This window comes from Callorhinus ursinus, unplaced genomic scaffold (genome assembly GCF_003265705.2).
Source record: "Callorhinus ursinus isolate GAN/ISIS: 27379988/994484 unplaced genomic scaffold, GSC_fseal_2.0 scaffold10, whole genome shotgun sequence".
Taxonomy (NCBI): Eukaryota; Metazoa; Chordata; class Mammalia; order Carnivora; family Otariidae; genus Callorhinus; species Callorhinus ursinus.
Window position 1 is genome coordinate 66716782 of NW_027397072.1, and position 15531 is coordinate 66732312.

At 47.3% G+C, this 15531-nt stretch overlaps 1 protein-coding gene across 4 annotated transcripts in view; it reads right to left on the minus strand.

Moving 5' to 3' along the window:
* Nucleotides 1-15531, minus strand: part of SPTBN1 (spectrin beta, non-erythrocytic 1) — a 192708-nt gene that overhangs the window by 105620 nt on the left and 71557 nt on the right. The window contains exon 1 of one of the 4 annotated variants that reach the window (XM_025868838.2): nt 2109-2660. The exons of the other annotated variants lie outside the window; for them this stretch is intronic. Coding sequence (XP_025724623.1) covers nt 2109-2217 — 109 coding nt within the window. The 5' untranslated portion in view covers nt 2218-2660. Of the gene's footprint in view, nt 1-2108; nt 2661-15531 lie in introns of those variants that run through there. 4 annotated transcript variants of the gene reach the window in all.

A 15531-nucleotide genomic window follows, 5' to 3' on the forward strand; every position in this document is an offset into this window, starting at 1 on the left:
TTCCATTTGTTTCTAAGGAGGATACCATGTTTGTAATTCTCTTGGGATCCACCATACTTGAAAGTTAATTCACCCTTTCTCAGTTCCTCAACATGGGTGGTTTTCTACTATAGAAATACCAACACTAAACTTGTGTAACTCCTAAACCACAATATGTAGAAATAAAAAAGTTATCTGAAACTACATTAGGGAGCAAAAGTCATTTAAAAAGAAAAAAAAAAGCTACCACACAAAATGTGAAGCCCACCCCTTTTGAAGGGATTTCCTTGAGAAACAGTAACCAGGCAAAAATATCAGGGGAGCATGGTGATTTTTTAAATTTAAATTTTCCTCTATCCAGAGAGGACAGTTTAAGACATTTCCTGTGGGTATGCTCCACCCTTCTCAGTGAGCAGTTTTACAACCATCCTCAAAGCTTTCAGGTAACAGCCTTTTGTTACGGGTTGGCCTGTGAGTACACTACCCCCCACACCTTCTTACATCTTCTCCTTGGCTTTGCATTTTTTCTGAGACTACAGGAGTGGGCTGACTGGACACTGGTAATAGGTCTTCTGATCAAGGATCCCCCACTGGGGTGCTTTCTCCTCAACGGTATGACACAACGAAGCAGGGAGACTCAGTGATGTTTACTAGAGGTGCATTTTGAATTCTCAAAACCTAAAACTGTGGGGCTTCCAGCAGAGACCCAGAAGATAACAGACACACCACCATTCCTCCCTTTACCATCCGCAAACTCCCCCTACCTCCCTGCTCCCCCACCCCAAATTTTCCCAAAAACGCAAATTCCACCTTCAAAGAGCTCAGAGAATGAAGCAAAGACCAACCATTCCCTGGAGGGAATGGAGCTTCTTCTTAGCTAACTGCCCCAGGAATGCAGCACAGACTAGCCAATGTTTAAAATCACGTCCTGTTCTGCCTCTTGTTTTCCAGAAAAGTGTCACTCCTGTCAACTCTTTCACAAGACAAATAAACCTGTGAATGAAATATATCCTCCCTCCCCTTCCCAATGAAAACATTCTAGGATTGAGCTGTGCTTCCTTCCTTCCTCCTCCTCACGGGAACCACATTGGTGGCACTGAGAAGCGTTAAAATAAGAAACAGTGTGTGAAGGCCACTTTTTCACATTAGTTAGAGCCATTCCTGGCCTACTACTGATTCCAGGGGCTTCCAAACGGAAGGAGTTCTGTTTTCAGTTATGAGCCCTTTTTCATGTACAAGCTCTGAGAAACCTCCAGCCAGGCCTGCTGGTAGGGCAGGGACAGCGGAGGGCTGCAGGGGCCACCCCAGCAGTGGGCTGCAGGCCCATCATCCCACACACTACTGCACACCCATCATCCCACACACTACTGCACACAGGACCCCGCTCTCCATAAAAATATATGCGATAAAATACTGGATTCATTCAATTATTTGAGACTAATACAGACGCCAAGAAACCTGTAATTGATCCAACTAATCCAACCCATAGCATTGGAATGACAATAACTGGCTTTCATTATAAATTACATAGCCTACTAAATTGATGGGAAGGCTCTTCCCAACACAATACATCAAAAGAGTTAAAATTAGGCTTTGGAATCAAAACTGTAATTTACCCAAGGCTTAGGAACAAAAAGACCACTCCCTCCTCCCCCTTGCTATTGTTCCACAGGACTGGGTGTCGAGCAGTGCACTTTACACCTTTAGGATTCCCAGAGGTAAGAGGCTGGGGGGCTGGGAGACAGAGGCGACCCGGAATCAAACGCTTGCATACTAACAGGCCTATTAGCATTGATCCACTGAGCTGCAAAAATAGCTAAAAGGCCAGAAAATGTGTACTCAGTGGGTAGCAGATACCTGACAACCGAGAGCCAAAAGGATGAGAGAGAGAGAGAGAGAGAGAGAGAGAGAGAAAGGGACTCCAAATGGTGGCTTTTCTAGAGTAGAGTGAGAAACTGTCTCCTTTAAGGAGTGAATGGGGTGCTCGCAGCCAACCAGAGGCTTTGGGGCCGGGCCGTGCGGCGGCCCGTCTTCATTAGGGTCACGTACCATATGGCACAAATAAAATCTCGGAACCCCCGTAGGCACAGCCCCAGGGCAGGCCTGGCCTTCGGGAGGCGGGGGCTTACCTTGTAGTTGCTTGAATCTCCCTTCCAGCTGGTTGTAGTTGTAAGGCACCTGCCCCGTGTAAGCTGGCGACAGCGGCCCTGAGATGCTAGACGTCCTCTGCAATTCCATTATGCCCGGCGTACCGCCCTGGCGGGCTGCGCGGTGGAAATCCCGCTCCGGCCCCCTCCTACCCCCATCCAACACACAGCAGCTTCCGCACGGCTTGGCTCCCGGCCCCGGTGAAAAAGGCTGGACCTTAGGCAAGCCCCATTCCGGTCTGGAAGTCCAGCAGGCGGATCTGATAGGAAGTTGGCTGGAGAGTCCACCCTAGCGCGGCCAGGAGTTACCACTCTGGGAATCTAATTCCTTGTTGCTTTCCTTCCTTTTGTGGCTCCCGACTAGAAGCTTGAAATAAATCACCGAGGAGGGGCGGGAGGACGGAGGGAAGGAGGTGCAAATCCTACTTTAAATTTTTTTTTAAATATGGCCAATCCTAAGCATGCCCGGGTCGCCGAGCCCAGGAGCTCGCGGGAGCAGTACACACACCTCCTCTCGGCTGCCCGCGGCGGCCGCCGGTTTGTAATTTAATCAGGAGCCACTCTCCGTGCGCTGGGCGGTGATGTCACCTGATTAGCATAACAGCATTGTAGAGGAAACGCAGGCTGTACCACGAGGAGGGGCGCGGGGGAGGCCGGCCGGCCCACGGCCCCCCCACCCACAGGCGGCCCCGGCGCGGCCCGTGCCGCCTCCACCGCCCCGGAGACGCCGACCCCCGGGCCCGGCCCAGGACGCGCCCGCCGCGGTGGTACCTTCCCAAACAAAGCTGCTGGAATTACAATCTTTTGTTGAGAGCCTCATGTAACGGAAAAGTCTCCGATTACTATCACACGAAAAGAAGGCGGCCCGGGAGGGTGAGGAGCCCCGCAGGTCCCCGGCCGGGCGGCTCACCCATTGCTCTGCGTCTGCGGAGATAACGCGGGCACGGGGGCCGCGCACCTGGGTGCGCGCGGCGTCCCCACTGCGCGGGCGCCAACCACGCGGCGGCCGACCGGCCGGCCACCGTGTAAAAATGAGACAAAGTCACTCTGGGCACTGTGCAGGGCCACAGCGAGGGGAGGTCTAAGTTCAGCGCACAGAAAAATCTCAACAGACTTCTGCGGCCCTCACGAGATGTTTAGCGGGAGGTTTGTAACAGTGACCCTGTAAAACGAATTCAATGCTAGATTTACGGGAGCACTGATTTGCAAGGCATTGTGGGAGAAAGGTACACAGGTAAACACCTCAAGGATCTCTGGCCTGAGGAGTTTACGAACGGATGGGGAGATAAAAGAACAGAAATTACCCTCAAATCCTACTTTGATTTGTAAAATGAAGCTCCTGAACTTTTGGGTTCTTGAAGATATTAAAACATTCCTTAATTTCTCCCACCAATCTCAACCCCCCCCAAAAAAAAAAATCCTCTACAGAGAAAAGAACAGTGATCAAGGTGTATTTTGGGGAAATAACTGACCCTAGTTTTTTCCTCCCACCTTCTCCAACTAACTGGGCAGACAACAAATCACAAATTTGGCTTTTCCAACATGGAGCCCTGCAGCACTACTCACTGAATAAGGTAATTTCATTCCTAAGGGATTCCAATCTGCTCTAAAGAGGTGGGCCTCCACTCCAGGATTACTTTAGTCCCCAGGTCACTTGTAATTCAAGCAACTGCATCCTGTCCCGAGCTAGAGTTAAAACAAACCCAAAGTCTAGCTAGCTGTTCAACTGAGCAACTCCCATTCCTAACATCTACAACAGAGGCTTTTAAATACACCCAGTGTCAATCTTTAGCTTTCTAAAGCCAGGGCCAGGATTTGAAGGCATTTCTCACCATCCAGGATGTAGAGTAAGCCCCTTTAACTACCCACAGCTGCAATTCACAATGCTGACAGGAATGTGGCAAAATGTGGGGTTACTGGAAGAAGCAACGGACGAGGATTCTCAAGACCTGAGTTTCTAGTCCTGGCCAAGGCTCTTAATCACCTATGACCTTAGAAGAAACCCTGGATTCTTTCTAAACCTCCCCTGTCAGACAGGGATAATTAATACCTACCTCTACAAGGTCAGTGAGGGAATGATGTGAAAATACCCTGACAACGATCGTTCTATTCAAAATAGGAATGTATTTTTCAAAATACCTCTTACATATTTTCCCCCACATACCACATCAAAGCTACAAAAAGTAGAATGGAGAATTTTCTCAATTAAGATCTTAACAGGCCTATTAAATGCAGTGTATATTAATATTAAATACAGTATATATTGATATTAAAACATACTTCACTACTAAATATGAAGTTTTAAGTCTCTTAAGTGTCCAGCTGTGGGCCAAGACAATGAGACTGCAAAGTGCTTGCCAATTTACAATGCTTTATTTTTAATCTTTAAGCCACTTAGTGAATAGAGTATGAGTCACCATTCTTGGAGTCTCCCTTTCAGCTCCCTCTGGTATGGGGAAGTAGGTGAAATAAGCTTTCTAATTAGCCAGGTTACGTACTAGGTGATGGGGTTAGAGGCTGGGATTAGGACAGCCACACTCAATAGTAAAGAGCAGACTCAGAACAAGCCAGGCAGAGTGAACACATGCCAAGTATTGGAAAGAAAGGTTTTGAGGCTGGAGAAGGGTTTAATAACCGTGCAGGGACAGGAGGTGAGAAGTGAGAATCTGTTTGCTGTGATGGGGCAGGGGAAGAAGAGGACTCATCTGGCCACCTCCAACTCAGCAGTGGGGAGGAGGTCCAGGAAGGCCAGAGGCACTCATTCTTTAGTCCATTCAGTATTTACTGGACGCCAACTGTGTGCAAGGTACATTGCCCAGTGGAGGATTCAGAGATGACTGGGCGAGTTCCTGGCCAAAGGAGATGGGACAAATATGCAAACAGTCCAACACCAGAGAAACAGATAGGGGCTAAAGGAGGAGAGACACAACTGCCTAGGAAGACAGGCAGAAACAACTCCAGGAGGGACTGGCATTGTGACCAAACCTTGAAACACAGGTAGACTAGCAACAGGCTGGGAAAGGGGGAAGCCTCCTCTCCTGGGGAAGGGTGGTTGGGACGTAAAGGCACCAACTGTACTGTCCCAGGAATGGAACAGCACCAGCGAGTGCTACCCTTTAATTGGAGCATAAGGGACTGTCAGGCAGGACGGAAACCCTGAGGGAACTAAGCCTGGGCAGGAAACCACTGGAGACTTTTCAGCCAAAGGAGGATGGGGTCTGGGTTGGGCTCTAGGGAAGAGTAATCTGGCAGTGGTCAGTTAGAATGGGTAGAAAGGAGAGAGACTGAAAGCAGCAAGGTCACTCAAGTGGTTACTGGAGTTCTCCAGGTCAAAGGACTAGTCAGTGTGAGGCAATAGGAACAAAAAGGAACAGACTGATGCAAGAGTTAATCCATAGGACTCTGGTAACCAACTGTATATGGGTGGGAGGTTCAAAGGCTAGGGTTGCAGAAGACTCTGGGGTTTTTAGAGCTGGCTGCAGGGTGGAGGGAAGGATTGAACATTTCTTTATGGATACGCTGAATCTGAGTTACCTGCAGCACCAAGGGGCGACAGGTCCAGAAGCAGTCAAGGAGATGGAGGAGGAGCTCAAGGCTGAGGATAGAGTCCCATGCACAGTGAGAGAGACTGTAGTGGGCTTAAACCTGGGAAGGAAGGTAAGAGGCAAGTGGCTGCGTACAGAGCCCTGGGGAAGGCCAGGGTCTGTGAGGAAGAAGAAAAAACAGTGGAGGTACCAAAGAGGTACGGAATGACAAGCCAAGAGAAGGAAGAGATACTCGAGGAGGAATGGGGTTAGGATGACATCACGTGTTGCAAAAAGAAGGAACCAGAAGTCAGAGGAGATGTGATCCAGTATGTGAATGAGGAGGTCAGTGGGGGTAATAAAAGCTAAAGTGAGGCTACCGGGAACGAAAGAATGAAGAGCAAAGGGAAGAAGAGCAAGAAAGTAGAGGTGGTGAATAGAAATGAAAGGAGCAAGGGAAGGGGCTCTGGGCCACGTCCAGCTGAGCATATCCTCTGTGCACAGGTCTTAGCCCTGAACTGGCACAGGTAGGAAAAGACCTGTGGGAAAATGGCTTAAAGGTATGGGTGGGGCAGCCAGCCTTAGCCAAGAGAAGGTACCCTTACCTTCAGAGGCAGGAGGGAAAGGACAGGGACATTGTAAGGAAGAAAAGAAGAAATTTAAAGGAATTTACCCAACTCTAACCTAATAAAGCAAAAGACCACGGGTCCTACCCACAGTTTATCTGTAGTGCTCTAAGAAGAATATATTTTCTCAAGTGACTAAACCTATGAGGTAGGTATTAGGTCCATTTTGCAGACAAGGCAACTGAGATTCAGAGAGGTACCATGCCTTGCCCCGGGCCCTACAGCTGTTGAATGGTAGAGCCACACCTGGACCCTAGACTGACCAAGGTTAGCCCTGTTTACCCCATGTATTTAGAGCATAATATCAGCTTACAAGATTTTCAGAAAAACCATAAAAAACTGGGTAAGTGGTATCAGGATACCTAAAACCCAAGCAAGCCTCCACAGAAACTTCGGCAACACTTAGTTGGGTCAGGAACAGGCACATTTTTGGCTAATTCACATGGAAGTTGCTACTTTAAAGGTTCTCTTGTTGTGAATGGATTTTGTTTGGTCTTGTTTGGTTGGGTTTTGTTCCTTTCCTCATACTTGGACCTATACACTAAGATTCTATGTGATTTAGCATGTTGCATGTGAATGGAAACACTAAGCAATGAGATTAAGCCTGTATTTGTCCCAAGAGGCTTTATGAAGTCTGAGAGATTAAAAAAAAAAGAGAGAGAGAGAGAGAGAGAGAAAGAAAAAAGACAACGCTTTCCCTGCATCACAGCAAGCTTGAAAGCATAAACTATGGAGTGTTCATTTCCTGAACATCTAAACATTAGCAAGATTGCAATGCTTCAGAGAGGATTGCCAACGTGCTAAGATGTTATAGCATGTGTACACATTCAAGGACTTGAAAAACCAACCCAAGAGCTGGGAAAGAAGTGATGGGAACAGGGGCGTCTGGGTGGCTCAGTCAGTTAAGCATCTGCCTTTGACTCAGGTCATGATCCCAGGGTCCTGGGATTGAGTCCTGCATCGGGCTCCCTGCTCGGCCGGAAGCCTGCTTCTCCCTCTCCCACCACCCCCTGCTTATGTTCCCTCTCTTGCTGTCTCTGTCAAATAAATAAATAAATAAAATCTTAAAAAAAAAAAAAGTGGTGGGAACAGGGAGGGACAGAACACAATGAGGTTTCACATATAAACTGTTGTGCCAAATTCTCTGCCCTTTCCAGATCTGCCTTTCCTTCATCCGGACAACAGTTGGAGGACCACAGCCCTTTTCTCCTGAGCGTTTCTTTATAGGAAACCAAAATAATATTACTAAAATGTGTGGCCAGACAGAGAAGCAGGCTCCAAATCATGCCGGTGCATTTATGCTCCCAGAGCCAAGGCTTATGGGATCTGTCTCACCTCTCCGCCCACCCACCCACCCCCTTCTCCAACCAGCCTCCTGCCCGCTTCTCGAAGTCTTGAATCCTTACCTGTGGGCATTCTTTTTCTGCCTCCCCTCTACTGTATAATGCCCTGAGAGCCTCCCACCCCCTAACTATCTAGTTACTGCTGCCCTTTCTCCCAAAGCCTGCCTCCATTATGTGTATTCTTAAAAACCCATCCCTTATTCAAAGGGAACTGCCCCATGTACCAGGAAGCTCAACCAACTAACCAAGCATATCACCATGAAATCCAGTCAAAACCAGAAAACAGAATTACCTGAAACCTTCTTCCCCTGCCCTCCCGAAAAGGACAATTTTCAACAAGTCCCACCGTCAGAACACATCCCTGACACTAGTGTTTCTGTTCACGGCTAGCTGCCTGCCACCCTTCCAGAACGTCTCCTTTCTCCCCAGTGGCACCGCACACAAAGGGCCCACAGCCTGGGCAGCGCGAAGCAGTCAGCAGTGCTTCCTCACGACCACGTGGCTCCTGAAGATCAGGGCCTAGACTGCTTCTCTGCTTACTCCCAGAGCATCACCCACGGAGCATCTGGGTCAGGGTTTAGAAGAAGAAAGGCGCTTAAAGACTGACGTGGAATCTAGGCATCTGGCTCTGCTGCTTTCTAACTCCGTGATTCCCTGAGCCTGAAAAGTTGGCACAACGGGACCAACTTCATAGAGCTGTTGTTATCACTGAGATAAATGCTTAGGAAAGAGAAATGTTGGGAAGATAGCCGCACTGTCTGTGCAGCTATGGTTACTCGTCTTTAAACTCTTCACAAAGAAATTTCAAAAACTAATTCTACCCCCATCTTTGGCCACCAAGGTTGGCCTACTGGTTGGAGGATGTTGCCGGTTTCCTGTGGAATCACTAATCTCAGGCCAGGGACCTGAGCGGGTACCCCTCTGGATCTCTAAACAAGGGCAATTCAAATGGCAAGACCAGTCCTCCAGCTGGGAGATACTCATAAAACCCCATTCTCTTCTGTCACTCACCCCATTTTATACTGGGAAAGGCATATTCAAAATCATATTTTCTAATAAAAATAAAGCAGTAACACCTCAGAGATAACAAGAATACAATATTCACTATGAAACGAGTTACAGGGCACCTGGGTGGCTCAGTTGGTTAAGCGACTGCCTTCGGCTCAGGTCATGATCCTGGAGTCCCGGGATCGAGTCCCGCATCGGGCTCCCTGCTCGGCGGGGAGTCTGCTTCTCCCTCTGACCCTCTTCCTTCTCGTGCTTTCTATCTCTCATTCTCTCTCTCAAATAATAAATAAAAACTTTAAAAAAAAAAAAAAGAAACGAGTTACAAAGGGCCTATGGTTTTACAAAGGCCAATGTTTATTTGAGGTGGGGCTAATCAGATTTGAGAGTTCAGGACTTAGAATACCTAGACAAAAAATTAAAGGGAAGACTAAAGGTATTTTTCATCTACAGCAATTGCTCTCTCTATTCCTGAGAGATAGGGATTTATTTCCCCCTCTCTCCCATAAACACACATACAAACGCACACCTTCTACAAAATTATCTAGTTACATGGCTGCATCTGAAATACCAGGGCAAATCTAATTCCCATTTATATCTTTTTTTTTCTGCTTCTTGTTCAGCTGGTCACAGCAGAATTGAATACAAAGTACCTGACATCTCTGCTGAGAAGGAGAAACATGGCAAATTACACTCAGTAACAAGTACCCAAGGCCCTGGGGAAGGAATGCAGTTTATTGAATTTTCTACCCGGCCAAACCTTATCCTTGCATTCTTATCGCATCTGTTATCTGCCCATGCAAAGCTTCCCTGTATGGGCAAAAGAATGCCCCAGTCCAGAGGCCCCACCTTTGGCAAACAGGTGTTGCTATGCCTGTGAATAGAACACCAGCCAGAGCCAAGACTGGGCTCCTCTGCTAGAGGCTGAGTGGTTCAAAGGAAAAGAACATCTGAGGAATGCAGCTGGGGCCAGGCCTGCTCTTGCCCAGGATGTCTGGTCCTACTTCCCACCTCCAACATGGAGGGAAAAGGCTGACACACAGAGGTGTTCACAGCCACTGGGCCAGAGTCTTACAAGGAAGCAGACGGGGCAGTGAGAAGATGCCGTTTCCTGGTGGGAAAAAACTGGAAGACAGGAGATACAGATCTACTCTTTGTGAAAACAGGCCTCTGGACCCTGCCCTCAGGTCTTCATACCCATGTTACCTTTTCCAGAAGCTTACCACAGACTGGCTTTAGAAAAGAGCAGATTAAACACCCCCCCCTCCCCGTCCCCTGCCCCAGGGGGAAGAAGGAAGAGGGAGGGGAGGGATGCAAACCTCATTGTCAAGGCACAGGCCCCATACCTCCCGGGCTCCAGGGAGTCAAGGTCAACCAGCGTACATGTGCTCAGGCCCATCTGGGAGCACAGACCACACTGGAGGGACCTGCAAAGTTATAAGAAGTTATTTCTGCGCAGGCACTTTCAACCTAGCTAGGAAAATAGGTCAGACCAATGGACAGACGGACAGGGACACACGCACACACAGTAGCATGTAACAATGAAGAACAGTGACAGTTACAAAAGCACCGTTCCGAATGGATCAACAACAGCACCTCTCTACTTGGCTGAGATAAAAACAGAGCAGAGCAGCATTTCTCCCACACGAATACTCTGTGGCTATATTGTCTTATCTGGATTCTCATGTGGCTCCTAGCCAAATCCCTGCCAACAAGTGCCACAGCAACAGGAGAGTGTAGGTTACTGTGTTTGTTAATTACGGGTGGGGGGGCGTTACTCCTTCCTCGTTGAAGTGCGGGTCCCGATTACCCAGCTGGAGGGCTATGGAACATGGGGTGCGGCCCTGGCATGTTAAAATGTGAAATATTTTAAGGGTGCAGTCATTTCTTCCTCCTCAGCACCCAAGCTTCTGCCAATCTCTCAATGAGATAACACAGCCTCCTTCCCACACAACTTTGCTAGGCAGCCACTCGCTGGGCACAGGCCCTGAATAATTCATGGTCAGCCCGGTCACTGAGGAGCACCAAGCCCACCAGCTGCCATTAACTGGGAGGCCAGCCCCAGACCTACTATGAAAGAATTACCAACTGTCAACTACCTCTGAGACCTCTGCAGACACCAACCACTCTTCCCACTTTCCTCCTCCCCGTTCCCACCAGATCCAAGTGCAACTTTTCCTCTAGGGAAGACAGAGGCCGAGTACTGATGGCGGGAGGAGAAAGTGATGTCCTCCAACAAAAGCACGGTCAGGGCGTCTCTCCCCCACTCAGGACACTGAGATGACACGGGCGAACGACCGGACACTGTGCCTGACACGACAGACGCTCAATAATGCCAGTCCTCGTCTCCTCCTCCTTGTCCCTCTGCTTCAGCCAAGCTTGAGCCACATCCCACCGCCAGTTGTGGCCCTTCCCATCTCCACACCTCTGCTCCGGCTGCTCCCCTCCTCTGTCGGAGCTCTCTCCACCCTATAAGCCAAGCCCAAGGCAAGGCGTCCCTCCTCCAAGAAGAGTTCCCAGGTTATCCCAGCGGACATGACTACTCCTTCTCAGAAACCCTATACCCGCACCATCAGCCCCCCGCCCCCGCCCCCGCCTGGCACCTCCTGTGCCCTGCCCTAGAGTATTGCTTTTCTTGTGCACCCGTCTTATCAGCCTCATTAAAATAATGGAAAGTGCACCAGTTACGGACTTGAGAGAAGTGGAAAATGGGACTCCAGTCTCAGCTTTTGTCACTGACTGGCCTTGTGACCCTGAGCCAGTCCCCTGGCTTCTCTGATTTTCTCCCTAAAAACCAAGGGATCCGAAATCTAAGAAAACCTCGAAGGTCCTCTGGATATGAGGCTCTTGGAAATACATCACAACCTGTTTTCGGGGAGCTACAAGTCTCGGATAACCTTCACTCTGCACCCCCCAGCCCAGTATCCTCTACAAAGCAACTGTTCAAAAACACCACAGCTGTTCCAGAAGCCTGAACACTGAACAGAAGCCTGAACAGAGCAAAGGCTCTGTGAGGGAGATGGCACCATTCAGAGAACTGCAGGGCCTACTCCACCTTCCATAACACTCCTGGGTCTACGTGTTAATCCTTCACGAAAAGAAGTTGAGAGCTCTAACTCCTCAGGGGTGTCAAGAAGGTCCCTTCCAAAATTTACCCACCTAAGCCAACCATTTCATTTACAGATGAGAGGCATGCCCAGAGACAGAGTAAGTTACCGCAGGCCAGAAATTAGAAAGCAGGCCTTCTGAATTCCTGCTGCCTTTCATTTCTAGGGCAAACCAGGAGCTGAGGACAAAGGAGGTGGCAGGCATTTCTCAGAGCTATCAGGAAGGTGGGCCCAGGGCTCAAAATCAGGAAAAGCCCATCTTCATCCCCTCTCCCATTTCACCTTCCAGCTTCCAACACCAAGGTGGAGCCAAGAGGCTCCTACTAAGTGGCAGATGACACTTATTTTCCATGTTCTCTGATGTCCAGCATGTCCCAGCACAGAAAGAATGAAGACCCAAACCCTGGTACTGACGATCCTATCTCACAGACCAACACAGAATCAAATACAGTGTCAGCCCCAGGAAACTCTCAGTTTTCTGCATTGGACTTTTCTTTATAATTCTTAGGATGTTCTGAGGGAAGTTTACTTAGGAGGCATTTTTTTCAAAAGAAAATCATCTGACAAATGGATTCATTGATTTTAACTAGAATTTTAATGACAGGTAAGGAGTGAAGTGAGCTAAGAGAGAGACTAAGCTCTTTTCTGAAACCTGACATGTTCATCTACAACCGCCTCTCCATATGCCTTTTATTACCATTTCTATCACCCTCTTAATTACCATCTAACCAGGGAAAAACATAAATTGTGACCACGATGGTGCCTTTCTCCACTACACCTTATTTTTATAACATAATAAATGCTTCAGTAAAGAATGTGGAGAAATTGGAATGCTTGTGCACTGCTGGTGGGAATGTAAAATGGCGCAGCTGCTGTGGAAAACGGTATGGAGGCTCCTCAGAAACTTAAAAATAGAAATACATATGATGCAGCAATCCCACTTCTGGGTATATATCCCTTCCCCCCCCCAAAACCTGAAAGCAGGATCCCAAGGAGATATTTGCACGCCCATGTTCACTGCAGCATTTTTCACAAGAGCGGAAGGGTGCACAACTCAGATGTCCACTGATGGATGAATGGATAAAGAAAAGTGTGGCATAAACACACAACAGAATATTACTCAGCCTTAAAAAAGAAGGCCATCCTATTCCAGGCCACAACATGGATGAACCTGGAGGACGTCATGCTAAGTCATTATGAGGACATCATGAAGTAAGCCAGCCACAGAAAGACAAGTACTATGTGATTCCACTTACATGCGGTATCGAGGTAGAACTCAAGGAAACAGAAGGCAGAATAGAGGCTGCCAGGAGCTGAGGAGAGGGGGCCATGAGGGGTGGTTCAGTGGGTACAGAGTTTTGGTTTTCCAAGATGAAGAAGTTCTAGAGATCTGCTACCTAACATTGTAAATATAGTTAACACTACTGAACTGTATACTTAAAAATGGTTAAGATGGTAAATTTTATGTGTTCTCTACAATTGAAAATAATTTTTAAAGAAACCATTTTACTGAAGAGTCAAGGGGAATGCAGTACCGGGTATGGGGACAAGCAGCAGGTCTAAAAGCTATGTGGTCTGTGTGCGTGACTCCGAAGCTCAAACGTTCTCAGAGGCTATCGACCAACACACTGATCCCCCTCCAAGCCCACTCTTCAACCCTTGAGAAAAAAAAATCTTTATGGGGATCATGCCAACTCTCATTTTTATATGTATTTAAAAAAAAAGGCCTAATAAATTAGTTACTGATTTCCAAACTGAATCCAAGCCTCACGTCTGTGCACAGCACTGTGGTAAACTTCATATACCACTTAGCACTAGGATCAGGCCTTAGCATCTCCACAAGTCCAACCTCCATGAAACTGTTCAAAAACGTTCTTTTTCCAGTCAGCATCTCTGAGATTGAGTCCCCAAAGCACAGAAGCAATCAACTGGCAGTTTAGGAATAGTCAGTAGCAAGACATAGTACTTAAATGGGAGTGTGCACATTGACACACTTTGGGTGTGTATGTGCACACGGGCCCACATGTGCACAGGATCGCCTTGGTGCATATTAAATAAACCAGCTGTCCTTACTCCTAAGGTTTTACAATACTCTAGCATCAACTACCCTGCAATACTTGTATTTGCCCACCCAGCTAAAGAATACTGATGTCCTGTCAGTGTGGGCACATAGTTTTCTGTCAAGAATAATTTTAGTGTAGGGGCGCCTGGCTGGCTCAGTTAGTGGAGCATGTGACTCCTGATCTCAGGGTTGTGAATTTGAGCCCCATATTACAGGTGGAGATTACTTAATAAATAAAAGTTTTAAAAAGGGGAAGAGTTTTAGTGTAATAAGGGCTTATGAAGCAACAGACCAAGGTTCTTACTGATCAAAATGTCCTTGTATCCTGACTATTAGATGATGAAAGGGCAAATGGCAAAAATCATTACACATGAAAGGGGTCTGTAATTTGAAGCGATTCTAATCAAAGATCTGGTAACACTCTATAAGAATCTGCATTTCTGACTCATCAAACATAAAAAGGTAACAAAAACTTAATGAGCGCCTAGGGCTTGAGTCTGAGTCACACACCATTTCTTATTTCCTGGAGAAGGACAAAGGTGGCTATCATCCTTACGCCCATGCACAGTTTGCTTCTCACTGCATACACAGAAACCACCAGGAAAAGAGGCCCAAACTCACCTTGGTAACAAGAGGATGTTAGCCTGCTAACTGCCCAGGAGCTTACACACAATCTCAGAGGTGTAAGAGACCTTGGGATCTAACCAGCCTGCCCCCTCATTCTACAAATGGGGGAACTGAGGCTGGGAGTTGGAGGATTTCTCTCATGTCTCCACTAGCCAGGCCCAGCGGCGCTCAGATGTCCTAGCTGCAATAACAGTACCCACAATGGCCTGCTGTCTGAAGCCACTTCCTATAAATACCATAAAAAAGCTCCATGACCCAGGGCCGCCTGGCTGACTCAGTTGGGAGCACACGCGATTCTTGATTTTAGTGTTGTGAGTTCAAGTCCCACACAGGGTGTAGAGCTTATTTTAAATGAACATTCAAATGAACAAACAAAATTTTTTTGAAACTCTGTGACCTAAAAAAAAAGTCTTCCCGGGACGCCTGGGTGGCTTAGTCGGGTAAGCGTCTGCCTTTGCTCAGGTCATGATCCCAGGGTCCTGGGATCGAGTCACACATCAGGCTCCCTGCTCAGCGGGGAGTCTGCTTCTCCCTCTCCCTCTGCCTGCCGCTCACCCTGCTTGTGTGCTTGCTTTCTTTCTCTCTCTCTCTGACAAATAAATAAATAAAATCTTTAAAAAAAAAAGTTTTCCCTAGATAGTAGGCATGTTACATAACGTGCCCAGCTAATATCTATCACTTGGTAGGGTCTTTGGATACCTTCATTTATTTAATTTTATCCTTCCTAAAAATGAAAAAACACTTGTTTTTTACCCACCAACAGTCATATCTAGGATTAAGTGTGTCTTTCCATATAAGACAATTCATTCTGTATCTTTTTAATATACTATTTGACACAGATAAATGGCCTTATTTTTTTATAGATAGGTCACTTAGGCCTCCCTTTTTAAACTGGTCACATTTCGCTTGTGCTTGACCCAAACAAAAAGAAAAAAACTCTGTAAAATATCAGATTCTTAACTCTGCTTTCCTGTTAAGTACAGGTAATGTGTGTCCTATTGGGAAAAGTTTTAAAATAAGCTCAATCAGCACTGATGTCACAAATGAGTGTTCATTACTTAAAACCAAAACACAAAAAACTATGCTCTAATTTCTGTTCCTCCAACCATTT